At 42.8% G+C, this 17,763-nt stretch overlaps 1 protein-coding gene across 1 annotated transcript in view; it reads left to right on the top strand.

Moving 5' to 3' along the window:
* Positions 1-17,763, top strand: part of LOC121826478 (protein arginine N-methyltransferase 9-like) — a 151,101-nt gene that overhangs the window by 122,155 nt on the left and 11,183 nt on the right. Inside the window, 2 exon segments of the mRNA XM_076571513.1 lie at positions 13,644-13,880; positions 16,098-16,265. Coding sequence (XP_076427628.1) covers positions 13,644-13,880; positions 16,098-16,265 — 405 coding nt within the window.

Here is a 17,763-nt window from a genome sequence, read left to right as displayed (position 1 = left end):
TGCACTCTTCAGAAGCACACATCTGCAGGGGAATAAAGGCTGTATCATTCGATACGCCACTATGAAGCACTAAAAGTTGCTAATTTTATATGGTCTTCCCCTTGAGTGTACATTGTTTTAGTATTCTATGTGACAAAACTCAACCTTCACATAAAATGCATCTGCTACATGCAGAGTATGAGGCTGATCTTGAACAAAAGTTACCAGATAAATTACTTCTCATACTCGATAATATTTACTACTTTTGAGGAGAAATGTATTTGATATATTATTAAACCATCAATGAGTCTTTTTTTTTTTTTTTTTTTGAGACAGGTTTCTCTGTGTAGCCCTGGCTGTCTCAGAACTCTTCCTGTAGACCAGGCTGGCATCGAACTCAGACATCTGCCTGCCAAGTGCTGGAATTTAAGGCATTCACCACCACTGCCCAGCTTACAATCTACTTGTGTGTTTATATTATTTTATTATTTTATTCAATTAGTAAATACCCATACATTCACTTGAAGATAAATTGACAATATCTGAATAAACAATTGACAATATAAATAAACAATAAAAATTGCCGGGCAGTGGTGGTGCATGCCTTTAATCCCAGCACTTGGGAGGCAGAGCCAGACAGATCTCTGTGAGTTCAAGGCCGTCCTGGGCTACCAAGTGAGTTCCAGGAAAGGCACAAAGCTACACAGAGAAACCCTGTCTCGAAAAACAGAAAACAAACAAATAAAAAACAATAAAAATTTCAGATATCAGATAATATTTATTTCATACCACAAAATACAAAGCTTTGCTATCAAATGGGATCTTTTTTAAAGAGTCATCTGGAAATTCCTTTAATTAACTTTTTGACAATTTCATACATGCAGATAATGTATTTTAATCATATTCATCCCGCTCCCTCTTCCTGCCCCCTCCCATTTCCACTGAACCTTTTCTTTCCAGCTACTCCTACTTTGATGTCTTCCACTTATTTATTTATTTTTAGGATACACTGAGTTAGATTCGGGTTGTTTGCTGTTATCATGGCCTGGGGTTATTTATGAGGCATGAGTGGCTACTATAATGAAAATAATGTCTCTCCCTCACATCTGGAACTCCTATCACTTCCTTTTGCCAAAGTCTGTGGTAGAATATTGTTTTAAGGTGTGTTACTCATCTGAAAGAGGGCTGATCTTCAAAGTATATAAAGAATTCAAGAAACTAGACATCAAAATACTGAACAATCCAATTTAAAAAAATGGGCAACAGAGTTAACCAGATAATTCTGAACAGAAGAATCTCAAATGACTGAAAGACATTTAAGGAAATGCTCAACATAATTAGTCATCAGAGAGATGCAAATCAAAACGACTCTGAGATATCATCTTATACCTGTCAGAATAGCTAAGATCAAAAATACTGATGACAGCTTATGTTGGAGAGGATTCGGAGCAAGGGAGAACGTTCCTCCACTGCTGGTGGGAGTGCAAACTTGTACAACCACTGTGGAAATCAGTATGGCGGTTTCTCAGAAAATTGGGTATTGATCTACCTCAAAACCCAGCCATACCACTCTTAGGCATATACCCAAGGAATGCTCAATCATACCACAAAGATACATGCTCAGCTATGTTCATGGCAGCATTATTCATAATAGCCAGAACCTAGAAACAACCTAGATACTCATTAACTGAAGAACGGATTAAGAAAATGTGGTACATATACACAATGGAGTACTACTCAGCAGAGGAAAACAATGACATCAAGAAATTTGCAGGCAAATGGATGGAACTAGAAAATATCATCCTGAGTGAGGTAACCCAAACCCAGAAGGACAAACATGGTATGTACTCACTCATAAGTGGATACTAGATATAAAGCAAAGGACAATCAGACTGCAACCCACAGATCCAAGGAGGTTACCTAATAGGGAAGACGCTAGGATGACTGTGACTTATTAAGTTTTGGTTTTGCCCAGTCACTGGGCATTTTTTTTTAAAAGATTTATTTATTTATTATGTATACATTGTTCTGTCTATACATATCCCCACAGGCCAGAAGAAGGCACCAGATCTCATTACAGATGGTTGTGAGCCACCATGTGGTTGCTGGGAATTGAACTCAGGACCTTTGGAAGAGCAAGCAGTGCTCTTAACCTCTGAGCCATCTCTCCAGCCCATCACTGGGCATTCTTTAGTGAAACATTTCACTATTAGGATAAGAATATATACCATATCAAGCTGATGAAAGGATATGCTGGCTGTACTTTTAGGAAGGGAGGCTAAAAGCTTTTTAGATTATGGATTAGCCTATAGAAAAATGTCTGCCTTAAATCAAACAGTGAAGGGGAAGATGAATAGGAATCTCACTACACAACTTCATAAAACAGCTCTCTGAACAGATGAAGATAGGTTTCTTCTGTATCCCAGAATCTAATTAATATTTATATGTATAATTCAGCTATTATTTGGCTTAAAAGGGCTTCCGGGAAATGTTATCATTTTTACTATTTTCTACAGAGAAAATATTTTCCAGTTTCAATTAACTCTGGACTTTTGAACTATAACCTGTTTTTATGTTAAAAAAATATTTAAGTGGAAAATGCTGAAGGATCACTGAACTCAATGTATTTACATATCTATATCTGTATAAAATAATGATTGTAAATGTTTGTTTAAAAAGGTGAAGTGCAAATGTGAATTTAACAGGAAGTTGTAGATTTTCAACACTGCAAACAAACTCCTTAGTTACAAATAAATATTTATGCTTCTTTAAAAAAGGTGTGTTACTTTGTTTATGCTCTGGAGCATTTGTTTAATGATGTGAAGATGTGTTACTTTGGTTTGATTACCTAAGCATGCTTGTTAAAGTAAAATCCAAAATCTCTGTCTCATTTCATAAATGCCACCTGATATGAGACAAAAGAAAAACCAAAATTTGGGGACTATTTTATTGCCACTAATCTCATAATCCTTTGGTTTTGACTCTTTAACACTTTTCTTAAGAATGAATATTATCTCAAAAATTTTAAGATCCATATATATATATATATATATATATATATATCGATTTCCTAGAACCTGACCTTCCCCAACCCATGACCTTGACTAGTTTTTGAGAATACCCTTACCCTCCCTGACCCTCCTTAAACCCTCCCTAATTATGGGACACACGCAGCAGCTTGACTACAATGCCGTCATGACAGGCTCCATAAAAACCAGCTAAAATGTAGGCCTGAGTTTCAGTTTATTGGCAGGCAGCACCCAGATCCAGGAAAAGCCATAAGCTGATACCACCCGGGGAGGGGCAACATCTAATGGGAAGAACCTCACAATCCAAATATTCCAACTCTCAGATAAGATTAGATAAGATTGCAAGATGCCTGAGCCCAGCACAGACCTATTCCCCTCTGCAAGACACCCCAAGACAAATGTCAGCCATTAGGGTCCTGAAACCCGGAAATCCCCTCACTCCCAACCTCTGCTATGTCAAAAACCCAGCCCCACCCAGGCTCAGGGCTCTCTGCTCTCAGTGCTGTGTCAGACAGAGGGCAGACCAAGCCCGAGCTTGAAATAAAGGACTTTCGTTTTTACATATAGGATTCAGTCTCTGTGGTAGTCTTTTGGGGGTTCCCAGAATCTGGGCATAACATTATCACAAGGTAGACAGGCAGTGGTGGCGCACACCTTTAATACCAGCACTCGGGAGGCCGAGCCAGGTAGATCTCTGTGAGTTCGAGGCCAGCCTGGTCTACAGAGTGAGATCCAGTACAGGCACCAAAACAACACAGAGAAACCCTGTCTCAAAAAACCAAAAAACAAAAACAAAAAAGGATTATCACATGGTGACCACATGATTTTTTTTGAAAATTTTTTTTTTAATTTTGTTATTTCACCATTGTCTCTCTTCTGTAAAACTACTCCTGATTTTACTCCTTGAAAGGGACCCAAGAAATGAATTTGGGGCTGCTCACTTTAACCAGACTTAGGAGGCAGTTGCTGTGTGCACCACAATAAAAGCATCAAGCTTGCTTCAAATTTGGCTCAAATTGTGGCAGTGGTCTTGTTCTTGACATTGGGATTAATTCACGCTCACTAAGATATCCTGCTCTTCTCAGTATTTTTTTTAATAGAAATCTTTTTCTCAGGAAGTAAAATATATGTCCTAGTTTGGTTTCTATTTCTATGGTAAACACCATGACCAAAAGCAACTTGGCAAGGTAAAGGTTTGTTTGACTTACATGTCCTGATTACAGTCCATCATTGAGGGACCCCAAGGCATTTACTCTAAACAGGAACCTGAAGGCAGGACTGAGTCAAGAGTCCATGGAGAATGCTGCTTACTGGTTTGCTCCCCATGACTTGCTCAGTCTGCTTTATTATACAAGCAAGGACGACCTGCCCAAGAATGGCACCACCCACAATGAGCTGGCCCCTCCCATTTCAACCATCAATCAAGAAAAAACTCCAAAGACAGGCCTACAGGCCAATCTGATGGAGGTATATTCTCAATTGAAGTTCCCCCTTGTTATTGCTCTAGTTAGCAGCATGAACCTTGGAGAGTGAAGCCTAAAAATGAGGCAGACTAATGTTCCATGCAATAGCCAACTTTATTCAGTGCACCAGACAATTTCTATTCTGAGGGTTAAGCAAGGTCAAATGAGTAAAAGTCACATGAGTTTGGCTGTATCCAGTCAGATGGACAACCTTGGAAACATCATCTGACTCAACAGTAGGTGATGGGTAAACTGAAGCAAACCTACCCTATTTACTACACCTGGGAGGGCCAAGAAGGCACCTTCCGAGAACAACCCTTATTATGGAGGAACACAGGTCACAAGACTTCTGTTTTGCTTTTTTGAAATTTTCTCACAAATTCTCAGATTTTTTTTCCTTGCATAGCTTTATCCATGAATCGTGTTCTGACACCTCTTCCCAGGTGACCACGGTCTGTGTCAGGTTGACAAGAAACTAATTAGCACAATATACATTCACCATTCGTCCTGAATTGTACATTTGTATCCTCTGTAAAGAATATATAGCACGTCCAATAGCAACTACATTAAAAGTTAAATTGCACTGGGTGAAGCTGCAAGCCTTTAATCCCAGTACTTGGGAGGTAGAAGCAGGCAGATCTGTGTGAGTTTCAGGCCAGCCTGGTCTACAGAGAGAGTTCCAGGACATTCAGGGCTGCACAGTGAAATCTTGTCTCAAAAAACAACAAGAAAAAAGTTAACTTGCAATAAAGATAACCATCTTGAGTAATTCTCAATCTCATTAAGAACTGAATTGCTGGGCGGTGGTGGCGCACGCCTTTAATCCCAGCACTCGAGAGGCAGAGGCAGGTGGATCTCTGTGAGTTCGAGTAGTTTGGGCTACAGAGTGGGTTCCAGGAAAGGCACCAAAGCTACACAAAGAAACCCTGTTTCACCCCCCCCCAAAAGAACCGAATAAAGGCACAAAAAAGAAGTCACATATATTTTCTTTTTTGGCTTCTTTCTTTCCTTTATTTTTTTAAAATTTTATTTTTTATCTTTTTTTTTTTTCAAGTCAGAGTTTCTCTCTGTAGCCCTGGTTGTCTTGGAACTCACTGTGTAGACCAGGCTGGCCTTGGACTTGGAGAGCTACCTGCCTCACCTCCTGAGTGCACCGTCACCCTTAGCTCTATTGTGGTTTCTTTTTTTCTTTCTTTTTTTTTTTTTTTTTTTTGGTTTTTTTGAGACAGGGTTTCTCTGCGTAGCTTTGTGCCTTTCTTGGAGCTCACTTGGTAGCCCAGGCTGGCCTTGCACTCACAGAGATCCACCTGGCTCTGCCTCCCGAGTGCTGGTATTAAAGGCGTGCGCCACCACCGCCCGGCTCTATTGTGGTTTCTTATGACAACCAGGCCTTACACTTTGTCAGTTGTATTTTTGCAAAAGACCTCCTAAGTGTCTGCAAACTATATCACATAAGAAGCCAAAATGACCTGTGCCAAACCTAGTTCACTTACATCTTACTGAAGGGTTCACAACACACCCCCCACGGTCGCATTTACCAGGCAGACACTTCCGCCTAGCCAATTCCAGTCAGGATAGCCATTTCCGGGTCAAAGCGTCTCTCGTAACCAGGATACAAGGGGTCTTGCGTGACCAGGATCTGTGACGTTACATGGCTACGTAAGCGGGCAACGTGACCATGTGATCTACGCACACATGTGGAGTAGTGACGTGACCTAGCCACGCCCCCAGCTGGTTTTTAAAGCGGAGCGCCATATTCCCAGTTCTCTTCTCTCTCTTCTCTCTCCTCTCTTCTTCTCCACGCACGTGTCTCTCCCACAGGCCTGCGCACTCTGTCCCTTTAACTCTAATAAACTCTTATAAGCAGATTCTGTCGTGTTTCGTGACACTTCCTTGCAGGGTAAGAACACAACACAGCTAAATAACTAACACTTACCTTAGTGGGATCTGGTAGCTCATGGTTATCTGAGGTATTTTAGAAGAGGCAGGAAGACTATCATTCTCCTTTTTACAGTAGTCACCGTCCATAGGTTGATCTTAGAGGCGATGAGAAAAATAACCACACCCAGCTTCTCTATTTCCTTGTTCTTTCTACACTTCTTGCCTAGTGTCTTCTCCATCTCTCTCTTTTAAAGGGTTTTTTCATTTTTTTAGATTTATTTATTTGTGTATTTTATGTATCGGAGTACTCTATTTGCATGTATGCCTGCATGACAGCTGAGGCCATCAGATCCTGCTATAGATAGTTGTGAGCCACCATGTGGTTGCTAGGAATCAAACTCAGGTCCTCAGGAAGAGCAGCCAGTGCTCTTAACCACTGAGCCATCTCTAGCCCAGAAGTTTTTTTTATTATCTTTAATTATATGTATTATGAATTATGTTCTTGGAGGCAGATCCCTCAGAACCAGAGTTACAGAAGTTTGTAAACCGCCAGATGTGGATGCTGGAAACTGAACTTGTCTGCTGGAAGAGCAGTTCATTCTCTAAACCACTGGACCATAGCTCCAGCCCCACCCTCCAACTCTTACCAACACTGACTTGGTGAAGATGTAACTGGCACACTTTGCTGGGCATATTAGGAATTCTACAGTAGAGAACAGGCACTGGACCATTTCCCACAGAAATTTTAGATCTCTATGATTTGTACTTTTCCTCATGTTTCTTTCAAGGAATCATGTAGCTTCTAAGTTTCATTCATGTACTGTTGTTGGTTGGATTTTACTCTTTTTTTTTCTCTTTTGGGGAGTGCCCACCACCCAGCTCCCAAATAAATACACAGAGAGGCTTATTCTTTCTTATGAATGCCAGGCCTTACCTTGGCTTATTTCTAAGCAGCTTTTCTTAACTTAAATTAACCCATCTACCCTTTGCCTCTGGGCTTTTACCTTTCTCTATTTCTATATATCTTTTCTTTCCTTCTGATTACATGTCTGGCTGTGTGGCTGTGTGGCCGGCCCCTTCTTTTCTTGTTCCTTGATCTTTTCACTTCTCAGATTTCTCCTATTTATTCTCTCTGCCTGGCAGCCCCACCTATTCTTTCTCCTGCCTAGCTATTGGTCATTCAGCACTTTAAGAGACCAATCAGATGTTTTAGACAGGCAAAGTAACATAGTTTCACAGAATTAGACAAATGCAACATAAAAGAACGCAACACATCTTTGCATCATTAAACAAATATTCCACAACATGCATATGTAACACATCTTCAACTAATATTCTAGAACAATGTAGTCTAGTTCTTTTAGGTACTTGGGTCAGGCCAAGACACTGAGCAGATAAAAAAAAAAAAGAGACCAAAAGAAAACTTGCCCTGTGGAAGGGAAAACATGCCAATAGTAGAAGATAACTTGCAAAATGAAATAATTCAGGTGAAGCAGAAACTCATGTGGTGATCCAGATGATCTTCCCTGTATTAGTTACTTTTCTTGTTGCTATGGAGATACCTGACAACAAGTATCTTTCGGGAAGAAGGTTTTATTTGTGAGCACAGTTTTAGGGAACACAATCCTCCATAGCCAGGAAGGCCTGGTGGCAAGAACCAGAGGCAGCTGATCTCATTGAACTGTCAAGAAGGGAGAGGTGGGCTAGCCTATTAAAGCCTAAGGGTGGACTTCAGTGACCCATCTTCCGGGAGAGCGCTACCAGCCAGGGACTAAGAGTCAAACAAACATCAGTCTCTGTCTTAGTTTCTTTTCTTGTTGGCTGTGATTGTTAATCCCACGGATTGAGAATAAGCCTACTACCACAGTCTAAAGCCAAATTTGAAGCAAGCTTTAATTAAATACTGGTCAAGTGGCCAGGTTCATACCCCTGTCCCAGGAAATGACCCAGAATCACAGTTTGTAACGGTTTAAGAAGGAAAATCCATAATTCATTGCACTTCCCATCAGGTCTAATCAGGGACAAGCATACATCCTGACATACCTCCAGCCTGTGAACCTCCTGCCCACATGTGATCAAGCACACCCAGTGCAGATGGGTCAGATAAACTTGTTTAGGGGAATGAAAACATGTGGCTTGTTGTCTCCCATAAACAACAGCCTCCAGCGTTTCAGGAACTACCTGTCCTTGGGCAAGGGGCTTGCATATCAGAGGCATTTTTGTGTCATGGATCTCTGACGTATAGTAATTAAAATGTAACTTTGGCTCTCAGATGATAAAAGGCTCTGACAAAGGGATTTAAGAGACAAAGAGATTGCAAGGAAGCCAGGGCACCAGCAGCATGCAGTAGCTGGTCGTATCATTGTCACATTCAGGGGGTGGTGAATGCACACTGTGGCTCAGATTCCTTTCTCCACTACTCAGTCCAGATTTTCATCAGTCAATGGTGTTACCCACAGTGGGTAAGTCTCCCTACTTCAATTAAGTCAGTCAAGATAATCACCCACAGATATGACCAGAGGCCAGTCTGCAAGGTGATTCTAGATTCTGTTAGGTTGAAAATTAACACTAACCAGCATATCTCCAATGCAACCCTCTGGAAAGAAGGACTGAGATCTCTCTCTCTACTCAGCCACAGCCTTTCACCTCTGACTTTTATACCATGCAAATGACATCATACATATTTGGTTAGATGTTTACAGTTATTACAGGTATAATAGCTTTTTTAAAAGTTTAGATGATTTCTAAATGTTTCTAGATAATGTAACAATGACTTACATTAACTATGTATGTCTAAGTAAAATGCTTTTATAGATTATTTCACTGTATAGTTAGAGCAACCTTATGACTTAAGCCAGGAAGAGAGCTTTGTTGGGTCTTTATGAATGTCTTAAGGAAGGTTACTAGATGAATAAGAAGGGGAAAAGCATGGACTGGAACAAGATCATTCCCCCAAGTCTATCGATCTTTATGTTCTACACAGTTCTATTAGGTGTAGAGGCCTTCCTTTGTGTTTCCATCTTAGAGAAATATTCTATAGTTAAGTCCTATATACTTAGGGTGCACATAGGTAGGTGCTTATAAGAGTGGGGCAGAGAATGTCACAGGAGAAAGCAAAAAGTCACACAAAGGTTCACTTTAGGAGAACCGGAGAATTTGATGTCCAAAATGCTCTCTATCTTCTATTTCCTGTCAGCCACTTGACACACAGTCTCTTGACAATGGGGACAAAAATAGCGTATGCTATCAATTCCTATATATAGTTTAAAGCTTTCGGATTAATATCTTAGAGGCCACATGTGACCTAAGTCTTCTGTATTAATGTAACAGGTCATCAGGAAACTCGGATTCGGCTATACCCATCCCACCAACTTGTGCGACCTTGAAGCAGTTCTCAGAGATTGCCTTTTTCTTCTTTATCCAGTGTAATTCAAAGTTTCGTCTCACGGGGTTTTGTGAGAATACTTAACGCTAAGAGGGTACACCATGACCAACTTTAAGTTTCTTTTATTTCGTTTTGCAATGTTGAGACGGGCGCCCTGAGCTCTGAGCATCGCACACGCCAGACGCAAGTAGGGTCTGGCGCAGCAGCAGCAGGAGCAGCAGCAGCAGGAGCTGCAGCAGCAGGAGCAGCGGCAGCAGAAGGAGCAGAAGGAGCAGCAGCAGGAGGAGCCGCAGGAGCAGCGGCAGCAGGAGCAGCAGCGGCAGGGGCAGCAGCAGCAGCAGCAGCAGCAGCAGTAGCAGCAAACTCTAGGAGGTGGGAGAGAGGACGAACCCTTGGGTTTCAACCCGCCCAATCAACCTGACCGCAAGGCGGAGACTCTCACAGTTTAGGTCTCGCAGGCACTGGGGGTGGGGTCTCCCCGAGAGAGCGCGCTGGCGTTGCGTCATCACTGCGCGCCGCCCCGCGTTGCGTGCGCAGCTCCGCCGGAGGCTGAGAAGGCGGAGCTTCCTTCTGGTTAGGGCCGAGCTCGCTTTCCTCTTGCGCCTTCTGTGGCCGCCTTGGGTCTCAGGGAAGTGAGACGTCCAGAGTCTCTTTTCCCGGAGGAGGGCGTCTTCCTCGAGGGCTTCCGAGCGGAGACTCAGCCATGCCGAACTCGAGGCCCAGACCCCGCCGCGGCGCCGGGGGTGGCTCAGGGGCGGCCGGCCGGGACCGGCTGGTGGCGCGGTCCTTGCAGAGCGCTGAGCACTGTCTGGGCGCCCAGGACTTCGGCACTGCCTATGCCCATTACCTCCTGGTGCTCAGCCTGGCGCCGGAGCTCAAAGACGACGTGAAGGTGAGGCCTTTCTTCCCCGAGTGCCTGTCAAACCCTGCGATCTTAACAGTGACGACGGGGTGGTGTGTGTGTGTGTGTGTGTGTGTGACAGAGACTGGAAAACTATAAGCATCTGACTACTATGGGAGTTGATTCCCTGCAGGGCTGTGTGTGTGTGTGTGTGTGTGTGTGTGTGTGTGTGTGTGTGTGTGTGTGTGTGTGTGACAGAGACTGGGAAACTTCAAGCATCTGACTACTATGGGAGTCGATTCCCTGCAGGGCTCTCCTGCAGCCCATCTCAATACAGCCAGGTTTTTGTAACAAGTCAAAAGTCTTCTCACATCTGTTTCAGAATTTCTGCCTCACTTAAGGTTCCAAAGGCCCTTTCAATGCTAATAAGAGTGGGTAGTCCTTTCTCTCTTCCAGTATCTAATTTAATTAGCCATAACTTGGAGACTTTCCATTATCCTGTGTAGAAGGAATACTGTTCGTCCTGGAGTTGGATAAGGGACTTTTATTTGAGGATCCACCTTATGTGCAAGTTACCCTGTTGAACTACTTACTGTACGTTTTCAAGTATTAGAATCTCAATGTCAAAAAGCAATGTAATTGCACATTCAGTTTAAGCTGTGGATGATCTTGCTTTGTTTAGCCCAGAGTTTCTCAACCTGACACTGTTAACATTTTGCACAAGCCAGTCCTGTGTCTTCCTTCATGTTTGGCAGCATGGTCTGGCCTCTGGATGTCAGTAGCATTAGGCTTTTGTAATTCACAGAAGTTTAGGGCCTGGTGGTTTACCGCAGAATATGATAGCGTTCTGGGTAGTTTGCTCCTGTGTATAGACAGCAGTAGAATCCACACAATTTTTCTTTGTGCAGTTCTAGCTGCTGCTTCTGTGAATGGACAAGATAAATAGTGGGTGTTGAAAGTACACATACAATTTGGCTGTGAGTGTAGATCATTGGAGGAGTGCTTGTGTTGGTAAAATTCTTATCCAGGGAAGACATAAGCCATATCTGCCCTTTTCCCTAAGATCCCAACAACAAACTGAGGTCTCTGGAGGAACCAGTGAGTTCATTGGGCTTACTTACAGAGCATAGATGAGGGGTTACTTATTGAATGTGGGTGCTCCCCTCACAAAAGGCTACACTGGAAAGCCTTTACCCAGCAGGGATGATAGCCTTCTCATAGCTCATAGCTGGACTCCCTGCCACCTTCCACTGTCTTCCCTGGCTTATACACTCTGTACCAGAGGTTCTCAACCTGTGGGTTGTGGCCCCTTTGGGGTTCAAATGACCCTTTCACAGGGGTCACAGATCAGATATCTGCATATCAGATAATTTCCATTATGATTCATAGCAATAGCAAAAGTAGTTATGAAGTAGCAACAACAATAATTGTATGGTTGGGGTCACCACATGAGGACCTGTGTTAAAGGGGTGCAGCACTAGGAAAGTTGAGAACTGTAGCTCTAGACTCTACTTGAAGCCATGCACTTAGAGCAGTGTCGCATGCAACAGGTGGTACGAACCGCAGGATACTCAGTGAGGGTCTCAGGACCCAGCCTGCCTTTCTAGGAGAGATGTAAACAGTCAACAAGTCCATCTGGTATGATCTTTGCAAGTGGACACAGCTAAACTCCCTTCCAAGATGGCAGTTGTTTGGCTTGGAGGATAGGCCTGTACAACAGCTTGCCATAGAATGGCCCTGAGTGTGATGCTCTGGGTTGCACTCCCAGCACAGAAAAAAATAAATGTAAAATTTGACTGTATGGCTGGAGACCTAGCTCAGTTGGTGGATTTGTGCTCAGCACGTGTGAGGTCTAAACCTAGTGTAGCAGCACACATCTGTGATCCCAGCACTTGGGAGGTAGAGGCAGGAGAATCAGAAGTTCCAGGGTAGCTTCAACTACGTAAATGAGTTTGAGGTAGGGTTGTGTGCGACCCATCCTCATTTCCTACAGTGACACTCTTCCTCCAACAAGGCCACACCTACTCCAACAAAGCCACACCTCCTAATAGTGCTACTCCCTGTGAACTTCGGGGCCAGTTACATTCAAACCAACACAATAATCAACCTAGTAGTTTTGTCTCCTACTCCCAAGGGCTGTGCAGGGCCAGGGCTCTGGAGAAGGGAGTGTGTACAGTCTCTGCGGTTCTGATAAAATAAATGAAGTCAGCAGTAGTCTTCCTTGTTACACATCTTGGTTCAGCATGGTGAGGCTTGTTCACATCAATACCATGTGTTTTCTTCTGTGATGTGTTGTTCTGTGCAGTATCAGAATATAAACAAGATACCTCTCCCTTCGGGGTAACAAAGAAGTAACGTACACTGACCTTAAGTATTTCAGTTTTAAAACGTGAGTGCCTACAATCTAACCAGCATCTCCCTTTTGTTACTTGTCCCAGTTGTCTTAGCCATGCCTAGAATGATAGTCATGATGAAGCTTCTCTAGAATGGATGGTGACTAACGGTGCTTGGGAAGAAAGGAGTGAGGATTCCTCTTGTTCTGCTCTGTTGAATGTGTGCTCTGTAAACTCCTGATCCGTGACAGCTGTGTAGAGAATTTGATAGTAGTAGAAATCTGTGCCTCTGCTCAAGTGAGAGCTTGTGGAGTGAACAAAGTATAGACCAGTTTGGATGCTGCTGAAGTCCGATGGGATGTGAGAAGTGTCTAGTTGTGGGCAGTGCAGTCAGCCTATGATTAGCTATTTTAAACAGTGACAGGGAGGTTTTCACCACAGTTTGAGAAGCAGCATTCAGAAGACTTAATCGTATTTCCCTTTTGTCTTTTATTTTTTATCTGCTCATATTCAATTCAGTACAAGTTAATGCCTTTGCTGCCCCATTCTCACACACAGGCCCTCTGAGATGCCTAGGTAGAGATTCAGAAAAGAAGTCAGGAGAGTGCCTTACTCACAGAAGGAGAAAGTTTTGCCTGGAGGTCGACTGCTCTGGGATCTGGGGTCGTGAGTGAACAGAGGCACTGTAATGACCACGCAGAGGTGAATGTATTCTTTCATATCTTCCCCTAGAATGGGCTTTCACGATGAGGCAGCTGGGTATTTTCATAAAGCGGTGAAGCTCAACCCCGACTTCAGTGATGCAAAGGAGAACTTTTACCGTGCTGCCAACTGGTTGGTGGAGCGCTGGCACTTCCTCATGCTCAATGACGCCAAGAGGAATAGGGTTTATAATGCAGCCATCCAGAAGGCCGTGTGCTTGGGCTCCAAAAGTGTTTTGGATATTGGCACAGGAACTGGAATACTGAGGTTTGTTGTAATCATTCTTTCTTTATCATATTTACATGACTGAACAGTTTTGTTAGAGAGCAAAATTATAACGTTGGTATATAAAAATAGTAGTCATTTTTCATAATATTTTTAGAGTTATTCATGTAACTAATTTTTTTTTTTTTTTTTGAGACAGGGTTTCTCTGTGTAACTTTCCTGGAACTAACTTTGTAGACCAGACTGGCCTCCAACTCACAGAGATCTCCCTGTCTCTGCCTCCTGAGTGCTGGGATTAAAGGCACACGCCGCCGCCGCCGCCGCCGCCGCCGCCGCCGCCGCCGCCGCCGCCGCCACCACCCAGCTTGACGCAACTATTAGTATTGTACTTTTTACTATGATTTTACTTATCAAAAGTTCAAGAAAACTAAGAAAAACTTAGGTTTATTGAAATTCCGAATAACAAATTTTAGAGTATTTTTTATATTAGAGTATTTAGAGTATATTAGAGTATTTAGAGTATTTTGGTGGAATCTAGAAAGCCTATTGAGCAAACTTCTTGCCAGTTGTGTCTTTTTTTTTTTTTTTTTTTTGTTTGTTTTTGTTTTTGGTTTTTGGAGACAGGGTTTCTCTGTGTAGCTTTGTGCCTTTTCCTGGAACTCACTTGGTAGCCCAGGCTGGCCTCGAACTCACAGAGATCCGCCTGGCTCTGCCTCCAGAGTGCTGGTATTAAAGGCGTGCGCCACCACCGCCCGGCACCAGTTGTGTCTTAATTGTGTGGATGCTGAACCGGCTGTGGTGGTACACACCTTTAATTCCAGCACTTGGGGAGGCAGAGGCAGGAGGATTTCTGTGACTTTGAGGCCAGCTTGGTCTACACAGTGAGTTGCAGGACAACCAATGCTATGTAGAGAGACCCCGTCTCAAAAAGCAAAAAGCAAAACAAAACAAAACAAAACAAAATGTGTGGATGTCATTTTTTATTGAATGATTTGTTTTTAAACAAGTATGCTAGTTCATTCTTTCTTTTTATTTATTATTATGATGATGATTATTACTATTTTTCTTTTTTTGAGATAGGGTTTCTCTGTATATTCCTGGCTGTCCTTGAACTCCCTCTGTAGAACAGGCTGACATTGAATTCACACAGATCTGCCTGCCTCTGCCTCCTGAGTGCTGAAATTAAAGACGTGCACCGCCATACCCAGCTTCATTTATTATTATTATTGTTGTTGTTGTTATTATTTTTCAAGACAGGGTTTCTCTTTGTAGTTTTGGTGCCTGTCCTGGATCTTGCTCTGTAGAACAGGCTAGCCTCGAATTTACAGAGATCCGCCTGCCTCTGCCTCCTGAGTGCTGGGATTAAAGGTGTGTGCCACTGCTGCCCGGCATTATTATTTTTATCTTAATTTTTTTTTTAGACCTTTTGACATAGTGTCTTACTATATGTCTTTGGCTGTCCTTTGTAGACCAAGCTGGCATTGAACTCACAGAGATTCACCTGCCTCTGCCTCCTGGGTGCTGGGATTAAAGATATACTCCACAGGGTGCTGGAGATGGCTCAGAGGTTAAGAGCACTGTCTGCTCTTCCAAAGGTCCTGAGTTCAGTTCCCAAAAACCACATGGTGGCTCAGAACCACCTGTAATGAGATCTGGTGCCCTTTTCTGGCCTAGAGGCAAATGCACAGGCAGAACACTGTATACATGATAAATAAATAAATCTTGTGTAGCCGGGCGTTGGTGGCGCACGCCTTTAATACCAGCACTCGGGAGGCAGAGGCAGGCGGATCTTTGTGAGTTCGAGGCCAGCCTGGGCTACCAAGTGAGTTCCAGGAAAGGCGCAAAGCTACACAGAGAAACCCTGTCTCGAAAAACCAAAAAAAAAAAAAAAAAAAAGAAAAGATGTGCTCCATCACTGCCTGGCCTAATTAGATTATTATTAATCTGTGTGTGTGTGTGTGTGTGTGTGTGTGTGTGTGTGTGTGTGTGTGTGTGCTGTATTTTGTGTGTACATGTGCATGTGCAAGCCAGAAGTTAACTCTCAGGAGTCAGTTTTCTCCTTCCACTGTGGGTTCAGGGATTGAACTTGAGTTGCCAGACTTGAGTGGCAGATGCTTTACCCGTTGAGCCGTCTTGCTGGCCCTGATCTTTAAATGCAGAAGAAATTGTCGTTATATTGAGGAATGGAAGGAAACCTCATGTTTGGAGTCATAGTTTTGTTAACATTGGAAGTGTTCACAGTGGGTTCTTCTCTTGCAGCATGTTTGCTAAGAACGCTGGTGCGCACTCCGTGTACGCCTGCGAAGTGTCCAGGACCATTTACGAACTCGCCTGTGACGTCATGGCCGCAAACAAGATGGACACTGGGATTCAGCTCCTCCATATGAAGTCACTTGATATAGAGATTCCAAAACACATTCCTGAAAGGTGTGTTTATAACTCACCAGAAACATTAAGATGCATTTCCAGCTTCTTATGTTAAAAAGAGTATTAACATCCTCATTTTGTGGTACAGGATTTTATAATAACGTACTTTTTAAAAAGTACCCAAAGAACTCAAGAAAAATTGATACTGAGGAAGTTAACAAAAACCCTTCTTTAACACATCATGTAAACTCATGCTTTTTCCATAAAAGTGGATAGACTTCCTGTAGGTCAGCAGTGTTAAGTAACTGTTTAAAGTGTAAACAGTTCACACTGAGCAGACATCACATTTTTATCACCATCCTTGATTAAAATGAAAGTTTAGAAGTGCCAGTTGACAGAGTGTCTTCCTGTGGCCTTCAGATACTGTATGTGCAGTCTGAGAAGCCTTATGTTTTCATCTGCATCTCACTGTGGGCAGGAGAGCAATGGAAGATTAGAGCTAGAAGGGATTTGAACGTCCTCTGGCCCATCATTTTAAAGAACGTTCCTTTTTAAAAAAAATTTTTCAAGACAGGGTTTCTCTGTGAAACAGTCCTGGCTGTCCTAGAACTCATTCTGTAGACCAGGCTGGCCTTGAACTCACAGTCACAGAGATCCACCACCCCCCGGCTGAACTTTCCCTTTCATAATGTAACACTTGTGTTGTAACTGCCTGTGCTGTCTGTCTTGTGGCTTACTTAAATGTAGTCTACATGTAAAGAAGTTTTTGGTACTCTATTGTTATTTGAACTCTGATTTTTTTTTTTTTTAAAGATATATTTATTTATTATACAGTGTAATGTCTGCATGTATCCCTGCAGGCCAGAAGAGGGCACCAGATCTCATTACAGATGGCTGTGAGCCACCATGTGGTTGCTGGGAATTGAACTCAGGACCTCTAGAAGAACAGCCAGTGTTCTTAACCGCTGAGCCATCTCTCCAGCCCAAACTCTGATTTTTAAGTCTTCTTCTTGTTTTAATAATGTGTGCATGATACTTACACTTGTCAGTGGTCTTTGTTAGAGAAGAAGTTTATCAGATTGTTAATGCAGGTGCATACTCATTTTATACAAAACAGAAACGTTGTCCTAAGTTGTCTTAGGAGCCTAAGATAACAGAATTTAAACATCAGGCACATAATTTTTCAGGTAGGGTTCCTCCTGGGTGCAGTTGGCTACCTGTTCTTTGTGTCCTCATGGGACCTTTCCTGTGTGTGACTTAATGCTAGTGTTGGTTCTTTCAGTAGGACACCAGTCCTGCTGGATTAGGACCTCACGTTGGTGACTTCATTAACCTTAATTGCCTCCTAAGGGCTCTGTCTCCAAGTATACGATTAGGGCTTCCACATAAGATTTGGACTGGCATGAAGCTAAGGTTACTGTAATGTGTGTTTTCCTCACAGAGTGCTTTTGAAGCAGGTGAAATAGATATTTCAGTTCAGACTCCTACTTGACCATAAGCAAATTTCTGGACTGAGTTGTAGGACTAGACGATTGAGGTACTTTTCATATTCTAAGTG

The sequence above is a fragment of the Peromyscus maniculatus genome, chromosome 5 (assembly GCF_049852395.1).
Source record: "Peromyscus maniculatus bairdii isolate BWxNUB_F1_BW_parent chromosome 5, HU_Pman_BW_mat_3.1, whole genome shotgun sequence".
Classification (NCBI taxonomy): domain Eukaryota; kingdom Metazoa; phylum Chordata; class Mammalia; order Rodentia; family Cricetidae; genus Peromyscus; species Peromyscus maniculatus.
This window is presented reverse-complemented; position numbering and strand designations above follow the sequence as displayed.